This window comes from Rana temporaria, chromosome 9, assembly GCF_905171775.1.
Source record: "Rana temporaria chromosome 9, aRanTem1.1, whole genome shotgun sequence".
NCBI lineage: Eukaryota > Metazoa > Chordata > Amphibia > Anura > Ranidae > Rana > Rana temporaria.
Window position 1 is genome coordinate 83759750 of NC_053497.1, and position 21267 is coordinate 83781016.

The 21267-nt window shown below is 41.1% G+C and overlaps 1 protein-coding gene across 1 annotated transcript in view; it reads right to left on the reverse strand.

Annotated features, from left to right (window-relative positions):
- The window catches only part of RADX (RPA1 related single stranded DNA binding protein, X-linked), a 98321-nt gene that overhangs the window by 35101 nt on the left and 41953 nt on the right, over positions 1 to 21267 (reverse strand). The window contains 8 exon segments of the mRNA XM_040323822.1: positions 1938 to 2083; positions 7776 to 7943; positions 11985 to 12092; positions 15302 to 15344; positions 15346 to 15390; positions 15392 to 15426; positions 16464 to 16555; positions 19796 to 19904. Of these exon segments, the coding sequence (XP_040179756.1) occupies positions 1938 to 2083; positions 7776 to 7943; positions 11985 to 12092; positions 15302 to 15344; positions 15346 to 15390; positions 15392 to 15426; positions 16464 to 16555; positions 19796 to 19904 (746 nt within the window).

Below are 21267 nucleotides of genomic sequence, written 5' to 3' on the forward strand. Positions count from 1 at the left end.
GTCACACTTAACCCCTTCAGCACCCCCTAGTGGTTAACTCCCAAACTACAATTGTCATTTTCACAGTAAACAATGCATTTTTATTGCACTTTTTGCTGTGAAAATGACAATGGTCCCAAAAATGTGTCAAAATTGTCCGATGTGTCCGCCATAATGTCACAGTCACGAAAATAAAATAAAAAAAACTGCTGATCGCCGTCATTGGTAGAAAAAAAAATGTATTAATAAAAATGCAATAAAACTATCCCCTATTTTGTAAACGCTATAAATTCTGCGCAAACCAATCGATAAACGTTTTTTGCAATTTTTTTTTTACCAAAAATATGTAGAAGAATACGTACCGCCCTAAACTGAGGAAAAAAAAAGTTATTTTATATATTTTTGGGGGATATGTATTATAGCAAAAAGTAAAAAACATTGCATTTTTTTTTAAATTGTCGCTCTATTTTTGTTTATAGCACAAACAATAAAAACCGCAGAGGTGATCAAATACCACCAAAAGAAAGCTCTATTTGTGGGAAAAAAACGGACGCCAATTTTGCTTGGGAGCCACGTCGCACGACCGCGCAATTGTCAGTTAAAGAGTCAAAGTGCCGAATCGCAAAAAGGGGCCTGGTCGTTTACCTGCATATTGGTCCGGGTCTCAAGTGGTTAAATATGTAATTTTGCTGCCAGGGACTAAGGGTTATAGTGAGAAACACTTGCAGCAGGCCAGCTCCATATGCCCTACAACAAAAGTGTATTCCTGAATCTGCTTCTTAGAAGAATTGCCGTGACTAGTGGCTGACACCGCTACTGTCAGTACCATTAATAATAATAATAAAAAAAATACACTTTATTTAGGTACACCTGTTCAATTGCTTGGCAACACAAATTGCTAATCAGCCAATCACATTTCAGCAACTCAATGCATCTAGACATGGTAAAGAGAACGTTAAAGTTTGAATCGAGCATCAGAATGGGGAAGAAAGGGGATTAAAGCGACTTTGAACTTGCCATGGTTGTTGGTGCCAAACCTGCTTTGTCTGAGAAATTAAAAAACTGCTGATCTACTGGGATTCACACAACCATCTCTAGGGTTTACAGAGAATGGTCCGAAGAAGAGACAATATCCAGTGAGCGGCAGTTGTGTTGACAAAAATGCCTTGTTGATGTCAAATATCAGAGGAGAATGGGCAGACTGATTAAAGATGATAGAAAGGCAACAGTAACTCAAATAACCACTCGTTACAACCAATGCACAACAGATCAAACCTTGAAGCAACAGCAGCAGATGACCACACCGGATGTCACACAAGAACTACTTCTAGCAAAGTAATGCACCGTGTCACAAAGCTCAAATCATCTCAAACTGGTTTCTTGAACATGACAATGAGGTCACTGTATGCCAATGGCCTCCACAGTCATCAGATTTCAATCCAAAAGAGCACCTCTGGGATATGGTGAAGCGGAAGATTCACATCATGGACATGCAGCAGACAGATCTGCAGCAACTGCGTGATGCCATCATGTCAATATGGACCAAAATCTCTGAGGAATGTTGCCAACATTTCTGAATCTACGCTATGAAAATCAAGGCAGTTCTGATGGGGTCCAACCCAATACTAGCAAGGTCTACCTAGTAAAGTGACCATGAGTGGGGAATTTGTATCTATTGTTTTTACACACACACTCAATAAATGCAAATAATATCTGTTGATGCGGTGCGTAAAAATACTAAAGGGCATGTTTTGGTGCACATAATGCATGCCCTGGTGTGCACTGTGCTGCAGCACAATGACAAATGCATTGCTCAATTTTTTTTACCCCAAAAAACACAACATTTTGAGATATACAATTATAATAAATAGATAAATATATTCTATCTATAGCTGGACAGCTCTTCAGAGGGTATTTGACAAAAAAAAAAATCTAAGGAAGGACGGGGAAAGACATACCGATTGTGCCGAGGTTTCCGGTTCCTCATTTTCAACAAATCTGCAAGCAGCAATTATACCCTGAATAGCAACACGCCTGTGTTCTCTGTAATGAAGTCGGTCAATATGTGCCTTAAGTTCATCTATTGTGGATAACATTATTTCTACTGGAGAAAAAAAAATTTTACGGTCAAATACAGGTTTCATTATTGACAAAGAAAAGATCTACAAGTAAAAAAAAAAAAAAATACAAAAAAGAGTAGAAGTCAATATCAGAAATACAAATTTTTAATCCAGGAATAACATTCGCATACGCAATAAAAAAAAAAGAAATAAAAAAATAATGCGGACAACATGTTAACGGTATTGGATAAAAATTCATCAAAGAGGAGTACATGGTTAAAGGGTTTGTAAAGGTAAAAAATTTGTTTTCCCTAAATAGCTTCCTTTACCTTAGTGCAGTCCTCCTTCACTTACCTCATCCTTCCATTTTGCTTTTAAATTTTATTTCTTCTGAAAAATCCTCACTTCCTGTTCTTCGGTCTGTAACTACACACCGTAATATGCAAGGCTTTCTCCCTGGTGTGGAGACAGCCTCTTGAGGGGGGAGGGGGCGAGCAGGAGGTTCAGGGCGCTCTCTACTTTGCAGCTAGAGAAAGGAGCTGTGTGTTAGTGGGCGTCCTGACACTCCTGCTCACCCCTTCCCCCTCAAGAGGCTTTCTCCACACCAGGGAGAAAGCCTTGCATTACGGTGTTGAGTTGCAGACAGAAGAACAGGAAGTGAGGATTTCTCAGAAGAAATAAGGACATTTAAAAGCAAAATCGAAGGATGAGGTAAGTGAAGGAGGACTGCACTAAGGTAAAAGGAAGCTATTTAGGGGATTTTTTTTTTTTACCTTTACCACCCCTTTAAGTTAGGTACATATGTAGGAAGCGTAGTTAACGACTTGCTTACTGGACACGTATACCCCCTTCCTGCCCAGGCCAAATTTTCAGCTTTCAGCTCCGTCGCACTTTGAATGACAATTACACAGTCATGCAACACTGTACCCAAACCAAATTTTTCTCACACAAATGGGAGCTTTATTTTGTTAGTATTTAATCACCACTGGGTTTTTTTTTTTTTGCAAAAAAAAAAAATTGCCAACAGGTACATTTTTCTCACTGATTAGCACTAAGTATTGGTGGACACTGATAGGTGGCACTGATTGGCAGTACTGTGGGCACTGTGTGACCGATGTCCCTGCAACAGAAGCTGGTCATCAGCTTTCTTCCCTTCTCACGCCGTCAGCTTGAGGAGGAAAAAAGCAGTTACCCCCTTTGGTTTACTTCCATGATCAGCTGTTATTGGCCGACAGCTGATCATGTGGTAAAGGGCCGCCGAGATTGGCCCTTTACCCTGTTCTGTGATCAGCTGAGTCCAAAGGACTCAAGGATCACAGAGTGCACGGCCCATACGCTGCAGGTGGTACCCTCCCTGCACTGGTAGCCTGTGCTGTAACCGTCTTTCGGCTATAGCGTGGGCAGAAAGTGGGGAAACACTGTACATTTAGATCATCGTTGAAATTTCCTGAATATGCACAGTTAGCAATTAAAGTTGCAGAAAGATTTTTTTTAGTCCTGCATATCGATTCCAAGTTGTATACGATACAAATGCTTTAGAACCTCGATAAAGAATTCCCAGTAATAAATACTCTGTATTATCATTAATAATTTATGCACATGTAATGCGAGCCACAACACTTACTAAAATACTAAACTATTTAACAGTTGCCTGTCTTTTTTGTTGTGTCACTAAAGCTGGCCAAACATGCACTTGGATGGCCTCATCTTTCATAGATATTCAAGAAAAAAAAAAATTTAATCTGAAAAATTGTACATATATACTGAAACTAATTAAAGTAGAACTATAGGCAAAACTTTTTTTTTTTGCATTTTGGATAGAGCAAAACACCATACACACCATTAGATTTTCTGCAGAGATTTTTGTTTTCAAAAGGGCTAGTTTTTTTAAATAACAAACATGTCATATTTACCTCCACTGTGCGGCTCGTTTTGCACAGTGTGGCCCCGATCCTCCCTGCATCAGATAATCTTGCCGGCGCGCTCCCGAGTCCAGCATTTGCATCCATAAACACGAATACCGGACTCGGCCCCGCCCCCCGTGTCATTGAATTTGATTGACAGCAGCGGAAGAGAATGGCTGCGCTGCTATCAATCTATCCAATCAAGGGCCAGGAAGCCGTGGAGTGAGGGACAGCGCTTCCCCACCAAGTGAAATACGGGCTCAGGGAAGTAAGATGGGGTGGCTAGGGGTGCCGAATTTAATCGGTGCATAGCGATTCAGGTGTCCCCGATGTGGCACCGATGCATGCGACCGTAATAATCAATGTCTGGCCCCGCCCCTCCCGGGAGAGCGCTCCGTACACGTTACCTCGTTTCTCAGTGCTTGTATATGCCGCGCTCATGTGACTGCCCAGCTCGCCTCTCTCCTCTCATGTCTCTCCTGACGCCAGGAGAGATGTGAGAGCAGAGAGGAGAGAGGCGGGCCAGGCAGTCAGTACATATAAAAAACACTGAGAATTCCCTGCTGACGAGAGAACACAGATGGCTGGAATGGAGATCTGGGGATGGTGAGCAGGCAGATCGCCCTTCTCATTACAAGAATGCAATGACACATGTAAGTTCCCTCCAATCATCCTCTGTGCACAGAGCAGCATGTAAGATGGGCATGTAGTGGAATCTGAAGTGTCATACTGGGCTGTATGGAGGAGAAATATAGACCATCTCCTGTAGCATGTCCGCAGGCTCTGATCATCTCCTGTAGCATGTCCGCAGGCTCTGATCATCTCCTGTAGCATGTCCGCAGGCTCTGATCATCTCCTGTAGCATGTCCGCAGGCTCTGATCATCTCCTGTAGCATGTCCGCAGGCTCTGATCATCTCCTGTAGCATGTCCGCAGGCTCTGATCATCTCCTGTAGCATGTCCGCAGGCTCTGATCATCTCCTGTAGCATGTCCGCAGGCTCTGATCATCTCCTGTAGCATGTCCGCAGGCTCTGATCATCTCCTGTAGCATGTCCGCAGGCTCTGATCATCTCTTGTAGCATGTCCGCAGGCTCTGATCATCTCCTTTAGTATTTTGGGGGGAGAGCCTGGAGCACCTTTAAGTTGTCTGCTGTGTTTAAACTTTGCTACATGCAGGAAGTGTTTTTTTTTTGTTTTTAGAACAGATAGAATAAGAAAAAATGTAGTGAGGAAAATCCCTGTAAATTAAGGTCATGCCTTGGGTCCCAGAACTAGTTAGGTAGTGTCTCCAACAGAAGATTTCCACTCTTACTTTTCAACATTTGGGATGTTCTTTAATTTTCAATAAAAATGGTAAACAGAACAAATGTAGAGAATGAATCTACTCAACAGGGGCACAGACGGCAATAAAAACCGACAAGCATGCCAATCCCCACTTTATCCAAAACGCAAAAAATGTTTTACCTTTAGTTATAGTAATACTTTAGGGTTCACCCTAAAAAAAAAAAAATGTTCTTTATCATCTACCATCCAAACCAGCATACTAGCGTCAGCTACAGTATGCCTTTTTTTTTGCGCTGTACTTACCGTTTAATCGTCCACTTTAGTTTCAGACTCCGGCGGTGGAAATAGGCGTTCCTATGAAGAGGGGAACATGATCGACGTCCAGCTATGGCGCGTCACGCATTCCGAAAATAGCCGAAATAGGACTCTGATATATACGGTGCCTTCGCAGTCAGCTCTTAGTCTGTGCGCAGGCGCCGTATAGCGCCGTGAAGAGCCGAGTCCTACTCCGGCTATTTCCGAAATCGTGACGCGCCATAGCCGGACGTCAATCATGTTCCCCTCTTCATAGGAACGCCTACTCCCCGCGGGAGTCTGAAACGAAAGTGGACGATAAAACTGTAGGTACAGCGCCAAAAAAAAAAAAGGCATACTGTAGCTGACGCTAGTATGCTGGTTTGGATGGTACATAGTTGTCTTTTAGGGTGAACCTCCGCTTTAAGCCATTAATTCATGTGGTGAACACTGTAAGATGTGATGCATTACTATGCTATAGTTATTTAAAATCCTAAATGACTCCAAGATTGAGAAGCATCAGAGTTACCTCTATTAGCACTAGGGACCAATAATGTATGTTACTGCACTGGTTGGTGAGGAAATAGCAATACCATGCATTTCTAACCTTAAAACGTGAACCTTTTCTTTTTTCCTAGTATGTATAAACTGTGATACGATCATAACTTGCTCCTTAAGCAGTTTCAAACACGTTTTGTTAATAGTCAGCCAAGCCTCTTTATCCGTTATCACCTAGCTGCTGATGTATGCCTACTGCCCTGCAGAGAGCAGCGAGACATGGCAGCCACAGAAGAGCAGAGGTGTCCGACGTGCCAACTGATTGAAACCTGACTTCACAAGATACTTGCTGGGGAACAGACAAGATGGAGACGTTCAAAATTGGAAGAACTGGGCCCTAATCTATAAATTGGAGCAAATTTGAGCAGTTTTTTTTAGCTTTTTGCAGTTGTTTCCCAGCTGAATTATTCACATTTGGCAGTGGTTTGGACATTGGAAAAGAAAAGGGAATAATATATATACACACACACACACTATATATATATATAAATAAAAGTGTGTGTGTGTGTGTGTGTGTGTGTGTGTGTGTGTTATATATATATATATATATATATAAAAAACACACACACACACACACACACACACACACACTGCATGATCTCCAATATATTTAATACATTTAGGATTCTTCCCTTAGGCTTTACCGCGATCTGCTGTGAATCCAACTTAAATTTGCAATGGCCCTGGCACAATCAACATCCTCTCTGGCTGCCGTGTTTGCCCTTAACCACTTGCCCTCTGGAAGATTTACCCCTTCCTTCATGACCAGGCCATTTTTTGCGATACGGCATTGCATTATTTTAACTGACAACTGCGTGTTTGTGCGATGTTGAAGCCTTTTTTCCCCCACAAATAGAGCTGTCTTTTGGCGGTATTTGATTACCAATGCACTTTTATTTTTGTTTGCGCGATCAACAAATAAAAATGGCCAATTAAAAAAAATATATATATAAATGTATTCTGCTACATATTTTTGTTAAAAAAAACAAAAAAGCAATAATAGTATATTGATTGGTTTGCGTCTACAAACGATGTGATTCCCCCCCCCCCCCCAGTAATGGCGGCTAATAGCAGGACTGCAATATTGCGGCAGGCAGGGGGGGACACAAACTTTTTGGGTACCAGCGACACCAATACAGTGATCGGTGCTTAAAATATGCACGGTCACTCTACGAATGACACTGTCTGGGAAGAGGTTAGACATCAGGGGCGACCAAAGGGTTAACTGTGTGCCTAGCCAGTGTTTGTGCACTTTGTGGGAGGTGCCTTTACTAGGGGGTAGGCATTGATCCATGTTCCTGCTTTGCAGGAACACAGGATTAATGCCTTCCCTACTGACAGAGCAGCAATCTGCCTTGCTTACAAAGGTAGATCGCCGTTCTGGCTCTCTGCAGACATTGAATTCGTAATGCCTGCAGATCAGCTCCCGCTGTGTCTAATTACAGCGGGGGCAGGTCGCTGGGGGCCTGCATGCGCACACCAGACTCGGAAGTTTTGGAAAACGTACTAGGCACATGATTCTGCGCAGAGCGGCCCATCCTCCTGCAGTATATAAAAGGAGAGGGGCGGGGTCAGGGGTGCGATTAAAAAAAAAATATATATATTTTTACCATCTGTGTGAACGAAGCCTTATGTAAAAAGGATAAATTTTTGTCTCAAAAAGATAGTTGTTAAAATGTGTAGTTTGAAAACAAACCTTTATTATCACTACAGTACTTGGCAAATGTTGCTGGCGTTTGTGGGTATGGATGATATCCCCCAATGGTGATTTTTCTTTTGACATCAGCTTCATGCTGAGTTTTCATCCATTTAATGAAATCTTTTACTTTTTCATCACTTGTATAGGGCTGTCCTTTATGATAATCTGAAAGAAAATGTATCATAATTACTGCAAACTTGTGTAATCATTGTGACATTGAGATAAGCTAATCATCTTTCAGAATTTGTGATGTGTGTGATCTTCTGCTCTACAGCAGAGACAAGTGTTCCCATAAGGCTAGGGCTACACAAATGGCTTTCAGTTTCAAGATAAATTGATTTACTTGTGGCACATTCAATGTTATTAAGGAGGTGCTAGGATTGTGCAACTGATCTCATTGAATGCACAATGCCACAATACAGTCAAGTAACAAACTACTAGCATTTAAGTTATAAGTTAAGGCATATTAATTAGTTTTTGATAGAGAGGAATTAGATCTATAAAAATATTTTTATTGCTGTATGTGCCCCCATTAGAAAGATTCACCCTCTTCATTTGTCACGTTTACCACTATAATTAAAAAAGGTAAAAAACAAACAAACACTCTGTTTACTATAATCAAATAAATTAATATTGTAAATTAATCACTCTAGAACAGCAATAAATGTTGGATAAAACACAGTAAATCTAAAAAAAAAAAAAAAAAGCTAATGAGTCCAAAATTAAATTATGCTAGAATATTAAGTCCAATAGGTTAAGCTGGTATGAAGAGGCAAATAGACTTTCTTGAACCCTGAATCAAATCTTAAAGCGGATGTTCCGCCAATAAAAAATATTAAAAGCCAGCAGCTACAAATACTGCAGCTGCTGACTTTTAATATTAGGACACTTACCTGTCCTGGAGTCCAGCGGCGTCCGCAGCAGATGATGAGCGATCGCTCGTCACCCTGCTGCTCCCCCCTCCATCCACGCTAAGGGGAACCAGGAAGTGAAGCGCTGCGGCTTCACTGCCCGGTTCCCTACGGCGCATGCCCGAGTCACGCCCGCCGATTGGCTCCCGCTGTGTGCTGGGAGCCGAGTGTTCCCAGCACACAACAGGGGGGCGACAGGATGTGACGCAATGCCCATGAATTCCGGGCCGGAAGTGGGTGCAAATACCTGTCTTTAGACAGGTATCTGCACCCCCCTCCCCCCTGAAAGGTGTCAAATGTGACACCGGAGGGGGGGAGGGTTCCGATCAGCGGGAGTTCACTTTAGGGTGGAGAACCGCTTTAATAAAAGACATGCTTACCAGATAGTAAGAGAATATTGCAAGTGGCTATAGCCCAGCCCAGGCCTTTGGTTAGTACAATAGCACCAACTTCTCCAATGATGGCAAGTTCCAGCAGATGGAAAATTGATCCCACAACATAGGTAGATGATTAACTCACAGGTGAACCACCACCGCACAAGGAGTCTCCTTACCAGACAACAGATATTGGGTAAAAATAATCACTAAGCAAGTGATGAACAACAGCACCCAAATCCACCACAATGTGAACCGCCACCATAGGATATCCCCTTACCAGATTGAAGTAGCTGTAGGCATTGATATCATACACAGACAAAAATCTTCAACATCAACTGCGGTCTAATAAGTGGATGGATGCTAAATCTTCGCTGGTAAACCAATGCTCAGTGGAACTCGTAGGTTAGGCAAGTACCCGAGAAAAAAAATTAAGGGACTTGTAAAAACTCAGGCTTTGAAGGACTCAAGTTGATGTTGAAGATTTTTGTCTGTGTACGATATCAATGCCTACAGCTACTTCAATCTGGTAAGGGGATATCCTATATGGTGGCAGTTCACATTGTGGTGGATTTGGGTGCCGTTGTTAATCACTTGCTTAGGGCTTATTATTGCCCAATATCTATTGTCTGGTAAGGAGACTCCTTGTGCGGTGGTGGTTCACCTGTGTAAACTATTACCACTGGGTGCAGTTATCCACTTTCCCATACTCCATAGCATTTGTCCTGTCACCAGGGGCGGACTGACAACTCATGGGGCCCCCGGGCAATAGAAGATTATGGGGCCCCTCTGGCTTACAGATGGCCACCACGCCAGGAGGTAGTGCAGAGGCGGGCAGCTAAAATCTTGGGATATTCACATTAAAAGCATGTCATTTTCGGACATATCAGGGACAGATCTAAAAAAAACACAGATTTTTACATACTGTCCCTGGTTTTACTGAGCCTGGCAACCCGGATGGGGCCCCCTAGTGGCATGGGGCCCTCGGGCAGTGCCCGAGTGACTCAATGGTCAGTCCGCCCCTGCCTGTCACAGGGTCATCATTTTTGGCAGGATTACGCTATGTTTTACCTTTTTTTAGTTAATCATCTACCTATGTTGTGGGATCAATTTTCCATCTGCTGGAACTTGCCATCATTGGAGAAGTTAGTGCTATTGTACTAACCAAAGGCCTGGGCTGGGCTATAGCCACCTGCAATATTGTCTTACTATTTGGTAAGCATGTCTTAAGATTTGATTCAGGATTCAAGAAAGTCCATTTGCCTCTTCATACCAGCTTAACCTATTGGACTTATTATTCTAGCATAATTAAATTTTGGACTCATTAGCGCAATTTTTTCTTTTTATATTACAACTATAATTGAAAGTGAAAGATTTTTTTTCCCCAAGTTGTTCTCAGAACAGTAAGAGGGGAAACCTTCCAATGGGGATACTAGTTTGGTTTTCACACAAAGCGCCATTTCTTCTTCTCATGCGAGTTGCTAATTTACTAGTGTTTCTTAGTTCATTTAATGCTGCACCAAGTTTGAGAATGAAGTGGGAGCCATTGATTCCTGCTGTTGCCAATCACCACCTGTGAGGAGGGAGCAGGGGCAGGGCCAAGTCGCGCTCTGTGCGTCCAAGGATGCGCAAAGCCCGACTTGGGATTAAGCCCGCAAATGTGTCAGCATAGGGAGCGCCTTCATATGGTGGCACACCAACAAGAGCAAATGGATTGAGGCTGCACTGTGCAAAACCATTGAACAGTAGTTAAGCATGACATCCTTATTAAAAAAAAAGCTTTACAGTCAGTTTGAGCCTCTTAAATTATGCCAAAAAATTACACTGAAAACCTAACATTTACAGTATAAAAAAGACATTTGGCCTACTATCACTTTTACTACTCCTATTACAGCTTGTATTTTCTTGTGTAGTTTGTAACTGGCCAAAAAAGAAAGTGATGGATTAAATAAAATGTAACTCTCAACAACCAATATAAAACTTATATATTTTTTGGTTAACTTGATTAAAATGAACTGTATGAATCAGAAGACCGCTCAGTGGAGATGGTGGACCTGGCTCATTTGAGGGAGTTGACATTTCCTAAAACCATGACCTCTGTCCCTTTGAACAAGGCAGACATGAAATGGTCTAAAGCCTCGTACACACGATCGGATTTTCCAACAACAAATGTGTGATGGCAGGATTTTGTTGGATAATCCAACTGTTTTTACGCTCCATCGGACAATTGTTGGAATTTCCAACAACAAATGTATTATAGCATGCTTTGAAATTTTCCAACAACAACAACAGAGTCTTGTCGGATTATCCGATCACAAACACGCATGCTCCGAATCAATGCCAACCATAGCACAACATTAGCAGAAGTTGCCCAAAGGGTGGCGCTAAAGAGCTGAAAAACCACGTTATTTTGTGTATGTTGGCTGAATAAGTTCTGCCGTCTGTATGCATAAAAAGTTCACGGCCAACGCCCTTCGCAAAAAATTCCACGGATTTGTCCGATGGAAATCCGATCGTGTGTACGATGCTTAACATATAGGCATCAACGTGTGAAAAATTGCCAGGTCTTTCGTGCCAGTTTTCTGGTTTAAAAAAGGAACATAGTTCTTAAAACAGGTTAGGATTTTATTATATAAACCTGAAAGACAATAGCAAATCTGCCTCAAATGAGACAAAATTAAATACAAATGTTCTCCTTCTGCAACATTGTTAAAAATTCCCACCTCCTCTCTGCTAGCATCATAGACCTGCTACTGCATCATTGGCTATATAAAAAGTAATCATCCTCTCTCAACATTTTTATGCTCTCTATTCTTAGGCTCATTAAAAACCAATTAACACCAGAGGCTATTTAACATCAGGAAAGCATTTTGAGAAGAGCAAGCTCACAGTAATGTAAAGGATTGCTTTGGCTTACATACTAGATATAAACACCTGACTTTCATTGGAGGTTGTAAGGTAAGCGTGGTAAATTGTATCCTCCGGATATTCATGCACCACGCGCATCTGTGTGCACACAAGATATGTCACTATGAAAAAAAAAACACACATTAGAACATGAAAGTTTAAATAGTAACCAATTAAGCATACAGTGTGCAAGCACTAGTAGCAACTGACAGTAGGCAGGTTAAATCCCCTGGTTGCATCCAAGATGAGAGAAGATAGATAGATAGATAGATAGATAGATAGATAGATAGATAGATAGATAGATAGATAGATAGATAGATAGATAGATAGATAGATAGATAGATATCTCCTAGGTTCAGGCTTTACGCCAGTTTGTACCTCTAGGGGGAGTGCTGGGAGTCCTGCTGGGAGGACTTGATGAGCCCAGCTGAGTTAGGTGGGCTCGTTAGGTCCTCTACAAAAACTCCCAGCATGCCAAGAGAGATGCTCCAACCTGGAACCAGACCTGTGTGAATAGTCTTGGGAGTGATCTTTGTGCAGTGAGACAAAGCCTGTGTGGCTACCATTACCAAAACTCTAACCAGCAGGGAGTTTGGAACTGGGGCAGCACTAGGCTGTACCCAGGCGTTAGGGACACCGATGCGTTTAGTAAGAGGTCAAGTGACCAGGGTTTATTTTTGTATTTCTTTTGTTTCTGTCACATTTGTTTTGTATATAGTTCAAATAAAATCTGCACCTTTTTGTTTTCCTCCTACCACCATCTGCTGTGCCCAATTATTTTTGTGTGCTGAACCCGTCCAGGGGGTCACACACACACACCCGCTGCCGGGCTAACCCCCTCACACAACTTTAAAAATGCAAAAGTAAACATATATGTCAGAAAATTAACATTTAAGAAATAAAAATAAAAAAAATAAAAAATAAATAAAAAAAAAGCCTGCTACTGGCTGTCATCCTTTGGAAAACGCTAAAAAACGCGAAATGCCGAAAAATGCTCAAAAACGCTTGCGCCAGCGTTTCTTTATCCATTGGGAAAAAAAAAAAAAAAAGCTACACTCAAAAACTTAAAGCTATTGCAAAAACGCTAAAAAACGTTGAAAGGCTCCCTGCAAAGCTACTGGCGTTTTTTTATAGCTTATCAGCTTCAGTGTGCATTGAGCCTTAAAGCGGGGGTTCACCCTTAGAGGGCACTTTTCCCCCTTAGATTCCTGCTCGTTTTTACTAGGGGAATCGGCTATTTATTTTAAAATATGTGCAGTACTTACCCGTTTACGAGATGCATCCTCTCCGTCGCTTCCGGGTATGGGCTTCGGGAATGGGCGTTCCTTCTTGATTGACAGGCTTCCGAGAGGCTTCCGACGGTCGCATCCATCGCGTCACGATTTTCCGAAAGAAGCCGAACGTCGGTGCGCAGGCGCAGTATAGAGCCCACACCGACGTTCGGCTTCTTTCGGCTACGAGTGACGCGATGGATGCGACCGTCGGAAGCCTCTCGGAAGGCTGTCAATCAAGAAGGAACGCCCGCTCCCGAAGACCCATACCCGGAAGCGACGGAAGATGATGCAGCTCGAAAACGGGTAAGTACTGCTCATATTTTAATACAAATAGCCGATTCCCCTAGACCGAACGAGCAGGAAGCTAAGGGGAGAAAAAAATTTTTTTTACAAATGGGTGAACTCCCGCTTTAATCTACCAGTTCCTTATGTTTATTTTTATAAAAATAAATTATATTTTAGTCTGACTCTATCATCCTAATTAAAGTTAGTACAGGCTGTATCATTGTAAAAAAAAAAAAAAAAAAAAAAAAAAAAAAAAAAAGGGGCTAAACACAAAATGCTTACTTATCAAATGTTTGTAAAACATTTTGAAAACCATTTATCATTTTCCCTCCACTTCTCAATTATGTGCCACTTTGTGTTGGTCTATCACATAAAATCCCAATATATTTTTATTTTTTTACATTTTTGGTTTTAACCACTTAAGGATCGGACCAATATGCTGCTACATGACCCAAGGGGTTTTTCCAATTCGGCACTGCGTCGCTTTGACAATTGCGCGGTCGTGCGATGTGGCTCCCAAACAAAATTGGCGTCCTTTTTTCCCCACAAATAGAGCTTTCTTTTGGTGGTATTTGATCACCTCTGTGGTTATTTTTTGCGCTATAAACAAAAATAGAGCGACAATTTTGAAAAAAATGCAATATTTTTTACTTTTTGCAATAATAAATATCCCCCAAAAACATATATAAAAAAAAAAATTTCTCAGTTTAGGCCGATACGTATTCTATCTATTTTTGGTAAAAAAAAAAAAAAAAAAAAAAAAAAAAAAAATCGCAATAAGCGTTTATCGATTGGTTTGCGCAAAATTTATAGCGTTTACAAAATAGGGGATAGTTTTATTGCATTTTTATAAAAAAAAATTTTTTTACTACTAATGGCGGCGATCAGCGATTTTTTTCGTGACTGCGATATTATGGCGGACACTTCGGACAATTTTGACACATTTTTGGGACCATTGTCCTTTTCACAGCAAAAAATGCATTTAAATTGCATTGTTTATTGTGAAAATGACAGTTGCAGTTTGGGAGTTAAGCACAGGGGGCGCTGTAGGATTTAGTGTTCACCTAGTGTGTGTTTACAACTGTAGGGGGGTGTGGCTGTAGGACTGACGTCATCGATCGAGTCTCCCTATAAAAGGGATGACTCGATCGATGCAGCGCCATAGTGAAGCACGGGGAAGCCGTGTTTACATACGGCTCTCCCCGTTCTTCAGCTCCGGGGAGCGATCGCGACGGAGCGGCTATAAACGAAAAGCCGCGCCGTCGTCCCGGATCGCGACCCGAGGGAATCCGACCGCTGCATGTATCGGGGGGGGGGGGGGTCCCGATCGGACCCCCGACCCACGTCTAGGCAGGGACGTACAGGTACGCCAATGTGCCTGTACGTGCCATTCTGCCGACGTATATCTACATGCGGCGGTCGGGAAGCGGTTAACAATGTGAAAAATGTAAGTGGTATAAATACTTTAAGGCACTGTAAATCTGTCAGATGTAAAGAAGAGAGAAGTCCAGGAGGTGACATGTACTTTGTTGGAATTAACTCTGTACGTCTTCACTTTTTCCTAGAATTCAGCTTTAATGATTTTAAAATGATTGCCTACTCAAATCAAAGCAATCTGAAGTCAACAATAACAAGCAACTGAAATACAAAAACTATAAATATGCATACTGCATCTCAAGTTTCCTCTTATGAGTTTTGAACAAGTTGGTCATGGAAACGCACAGGTTCTAGGCATGAGTAATCTAGCTCTGGTTTATAGTAAATACACTCACTGGGATGAATTTTCTCAAATATGTTTGGTTGTGAGGTTGCAAAAAATTTCAAGTAGAAGTGGCTGGTCAGAGGTTCCATCAATCACATGGAACCCAACGATACAACCAAAAATCTTCACCTTCATCTGAAGAAAGAAACCCAAAAAAAAAGGTTACAGCAAATGGTTCTTGTATGTCCAACAATTAAAGTACTCCTTAAACAGATACAGTGATTCATAATATGAGTAATGTGCATCAGCGTTAAAGCAGCATAATTTAGTAGTTTTAGAATGCGACTGCCATTCCAGAGCTTTCGCTCATAGTTACAAGTAATCGTGCGACTTACAACGTTATACAGACACACAGCATTCTCAAAACAGCATCTAACCCAGGTTTTGCTGACACCATTTAGGACCGTTACCACCAAGCTTAACACAGCTGTTCAAATACTGGGACATCAGGGGAGACTGACAGCAAAGATTTTATAATGTACGTATATTTATGACTTATGTTAGACTGCATCTGAAATGGTAATTGGGCTGCAGCATGTTTTTCAAGTCCAACTCTTAGCCGGATGTTGGCGGCCCCCCCATAGAAGTTTGTGCGAATATAATGCACAGATAGGTATGGTATGTAGGCAAACCACAAAAGGCCACAAGTGAGGGATCTTGGTAACTACAGATCTATTAAGGTTGAGGGCAAGATGAGTTACATGGGGCACAAGGGTAAAATAATAAGTATACTTTGTCTAAAAAAGATAACTTATTTTTAAAGCATATGGTGTAAAGTCGTAACGAAAACAAAACTAAGTAATCAGTCTGACTACAAAGCCATATCCATCACTTCCTTGCTGAGCTTAAACTAGAGCTCTTTCAAATCAGCAGGAAGCATTGGTTTTGCAGATGACAAGCTATAGGTCCGACTGCAGGAGGTGTGCTGGATGGATTGCAGAGAGACAGCTGCTTCCACACAAGAACCTTGATCCTTATGTACAGCATGGAAGCTAGAGATCTAGGCTTTTTGCTCAGGCTGTGGCTTCTATAAATTATTTAAGGAATAAAAAAAAAAAAAAAAGGGGGAAAGATTCCAATGCTCGGGTTGTAAAGTTTGAAAATTAATTCATCCACATTTCTAATAGCTACAGATATGAACACCTTTGTTTCAAACAGTATAGCTTAGTTACCTCGGATCCGTTTTCGTTCACATCTTCCCACATATGTCACAAGACCAATCACATCACAGACTTGGTTATGAGGTAAATTATTCAGCTCGGTTCTAAAAAAAAAAATAATTCAATAAAAAAGGGGACGAGGAGAAAAAGGACAAGCACTGAAAATCAATCTCTATTCTCTGCAATGCATATTGCTTTCTATAAGACATGTGGTCAGGCACTAGGAGCTTGCTTACTGAACATGAATAGACCTGTATGTGTGGCATAGCAACAAGTAAAGACTTCTAAAACACATTAGAGTGCAAATGTGCCCTATGTTCAATTAAGTATTTACAGATTCTTAAAGCAGAATAGCATATATAAATATGACCAAAGTAGTCTGTTTAGACCAAGGACCCCGTCCACTGTCCCTTTGATGCAGTGAAGTTGTCCTGTCCCCTTAGCAGAAAAACACCTCCAAAAGCATAAATGATTCCACCTCCATTTTTGATGGTGGGGATGGTATTCTTGGGATCATAGGCAGCATTCCTCCTCCTCCAAACATGCAAGTTGAGTTGCTGCCAAAGAGCTCAATTTTGGTCTCATCCAACCACCACACTTTCATCCAGTTCTATTCTGAATCATTCAGATGTTCATTAGCAAACTTCAGACGGACTGTAAATGCGCTTTCTTGAGCAGGGGCACCTTGCGGACGCTGCAGGATTTCAGTCCTTCATAGCGTAGTGCGTTACCAATTGTTTTCTTGGTTAAATGGTCCCAGCTGCCTTGGGATCATTAACGAGATTCTCCTGTGTAGTTCTGGGCCGATTCCTCACTGTTCTCATGATTATAGAAAATACACAAAGGTGAGATCTTGCATGGAGCCCCAGACCGAGGGAGATTGACAGTATTGGGTTTCTTCCATTTGCGAATAAATCGCACCAACTGTTGTCAGCCACTCACAATGTTGCTTGGTGATGGTCTTGTAGTCAATTCCAGCCTTGTGTAGGTCTACAATCTTGTCCCTGACATGCTTGGACAGCTCTTTGGTCTTGGCAATGGTGGAGAGACTGGAATCTGATTGATTGCTTTTGTGGACAGGTGTCTTTTATACAGGTAACAAGCTGAGATTAGGATCACTCCCTTTAAGAGAGTACTCCTAATCTCAGCTCATTACCCGTATAGAAGACACCTGGGAGCCAGAAATCTTGCCAATTTATAGGGGGATCAAATACGTATTTCGCTCATTAAAAATGAAAATCAATTTATAACTTTGTTGAAATGGATATTTTTGTTATTCTGTTTCTCACGGTTAAAATAAACCTACCATTAAAATTTTAGACAGATCATTTCTTTGTCAGTGGGCAAACATACAAAAGCAGTCGATCAACTACTTTGTTCCCTCAATGTATAGCGAGCTAATTAGTGGGCTGTGTATATAAAGATCTTCAAATTAGCTAGTTCCAAATGTTTTAAGTATTCTCTCTTCTTGCATGAAAGTAATTACATTAAAATTTAACATCCAGGGCAAATATTAACAAAAAACACAATAAAGGGCCTCTTTTGGAAAGCTTTTTATGCAAAGCTTGTATTTCCTTGTGAAGGTCAAACTTGGTCCTACTACCACTTAAACCTCTGTTTTTGTTCAGCACATTACTGTACCATCAGGGAGGAGATGAGGCTAGCCTTACCTTTTTCTTTAAATGTTGACATCTGCTTAAGCAAAGCTGTGTGTTCTAATACCTCAAGAAAACGAAAGGCTCGCAGTTGGATGCAATAATGTCCTCTTTTCTACGATCTATGGATGCCGGTAATAAATTGCATTTAAAAATCTGACATGTTGATTGTACCCAAGTCAATTGATGGATCAACTTTGGTACAATCAGCCGGCCCATAGATGGTTCGAATCTCAGCCAGTTCTCACTAAACAAGCGAAGATTTGAACCATCTATGGTCAGCTTACCTACCAGCATAGTGGCTGTCCAAAAAGTGTCGTCTTCTTGGTTGTCCTTGTCATTTCTCCAGCCATCCCTTTCCATGCACCAATATAGTCTTTTACAACACATATCTCTGTGTCCACAGTTGTTAGATGTTATTTATATGAAACCATCTTTTTTTTTTTGCCCCTCATGGGCTCTCCTGCATGACCTTTAAATACTGTTAGACATACTGGGGTTAATTTACTAAAACTGGAGGGTGCAAAATCAGTTGCAGCTCTGCATAAATACCAATCAGCTTCCAGGTTTTATTGTCAAAGCTTAATGGAACAAGCCAAAGCTAGAAGCCTATTGGCTACCATGCAGAGCTGCACCCTCCAGTTTTATTAAATCAACCCCACTAGTGTTCACATTATATGCTGAGCCATATGGTTGCTTAAAGATCTCATTGTGTACTGGCATAATGCTTCCATGTTGGTGTACATAATGCTGCCATCTTGGTCTACTGCAGAGTCCTCTCTCGGTTTTGTAATTGCAAAACAATTAAACATTTAATTAAGGAAAGGAGAAAAAAAAAAAAAAAAAGTAGAGATGCCCTAAAATGTTGATTTGCCACAGACCAACATGTGAAAAAAGTTGTGCATACATGGCGGAGGGACGCACATTTTTTTCTGGAGGGTGTATGCAAAAGCAAGAAAACCGTGTTGAAAAATGTAATTGAACGTTCTCTACTGTTCTAATAGTAGAAACAGACTGTGGATAATTATTGACTCACCCATGTGTTTTATATTTATATTTATAAAAATGTATTGGTAAAATCCCTCCAAAAAAAAAAGGTCCAAAGACAAAAATTGCCACCAGACTATAGCCTGCCCTTGGAAATCCCCAGTGTTATATTTCTCCAAAGTAATTTCTAGACTGAATAGGACTTATACCCACAAGAAGTTACTACATCTGGTCCCCATAGATTTTCCACTCCCAACCAGACCAAAGGGCATTACACCTTTGAGCTACATGGATAACTGTATAGCTCCTGTGCCATTCTTGATACATTCATTTCCTGCTCTCCTTTCCTAATTTTTTAGCCCGCTAACTACTGGGAAAATTCCATAAGTGATGCTGGATGCCCTGTCAACCTACACTACAGCTAATATTAAACCTTAATTTTAATAGTACACATTTCTAAGAGGATTATGTTATCGTTTTACAGTTCAGCGATGTACAACTGTACAGACTTGGCACTAACTTGTGATATAAATTCGTATGTAAAAATAATCTCTAAATGTAGCTTGTCGGGCGTTTCCCTCTTATTTGTATTGAAAACTAATGAACAAAAAAAAAAAAATGCATTAAAATGGGGTTTCTTATATGAAATTCAGGAGTACAGATGCATGTGCAAGGAAAATCATGTAATTACTGAATCACCACCTTGTGACAAATTGATATTTTATTGCCGGCAGTCTCCATTCAGTCTTTACATCCTCTTTCCGAAGAACAGAAATCTTAGACATGGGGTCTTTGGCATTCAAGCTTATTTCTGGAAAAAGAAAGAAAAAAAAAAAAAATAGTAAAGAAAAAAAATAAAAAACTCTAAAGTCCACAAAACCACATACAGTATTCAGATTATTATTTTTTTTTTTTTTTAAACAGCCGCAATTTGTGTTTATATTTAACCCTACAACTTTCCTTAAAAAAAAAAAAAAAAGGTATCTTCATGCAAAACACACTTACCTGTCCAGTGATCCAGCGCTGTCCTCAACCGGGCTGGTTCTTTGCCAGTCTTTGGGTCCCCAGAGGCTCCATGTGGACCGTGGGGAATCTGGCTGTTAACTCCTTGCGGGATCAAAGCTGACTCCCCACTGCACACACATGAGCCTTGCTGCACTCTGAATAGTCCGGAAGCTTCCTGTGACTTGTGACTTATCCCAGTAGTTAATAAATAAAATAGAAAAAGTGCAGCGCAAAACTCAAATATATAAATGATACTGGTATACTCAAACACCAATACCATAAGTGTGAATATGAATATGCAGAAAAAATGAAAAAAAAAAAATATTAAAAATTAAATACAATTCAAACAAACAGTCCAAAAGTCCATAAGTGTCAGAAGATGAGTGAATTAAACGAAAATAAATCTCCACCACGTGACAATCCACCAAAATTTTGAAGTGATCCCTCCACCGTTGTAGATGGCTACTCTCACCTTCATATATGGACCACTGAGTTAACAGATGGTCAGTAAAGCAAATCAAATAGGCAGGTCATGAACAGGAACCAGGCTGATGTATTAGATCCTCATAAGACAACCAAACCGCAAAGGACAGGTGCATGTAAATAGATAATCACAGACTAAGTGCTTACTGTTGCAATGTGTAGATTTATTCTTTAAAAGAAGCAAAAGTCAGGCTACTCACATTTGGCCAGACAAAAAACGGCATGAAGTAACAATCTTTAGGAATGAACAGCAGATGAGCGACGTGATGTTTCAGGCTCCTAAACCACCGTAGTTGGCTGGTGGGGCTTGGGGGGGGGGGGTGGGGGACGACTGCCATTGGGATCACCTAGGTGATTCGAGCAGAAGTGGGAGGAAGTACCTGACAAAACTACCCGCCATGCCCCAAAAACGAAGTTCCATAAGTGGAAGGGGGTGGGGAGGAGGATCAACTTAGCTTCCCTTTAGGGGTGAAGTTCCACTTTAACTACTTCCTCATTTCTTCTTACAGCAGTGGGGCGGGGGACATTCATCGAATCTCCCTCCAATGCCAGCCATGTGATCAATCATGGAGGCCAGATGAGATCGCAAGGTGAAAACAGAGGGGAAAAATGCTTAAGAAAATAAAACTGACGCAGCCAACACATCTAAAGGTTGGCAGGCTGCAATATATTACATTTTTTGGTTT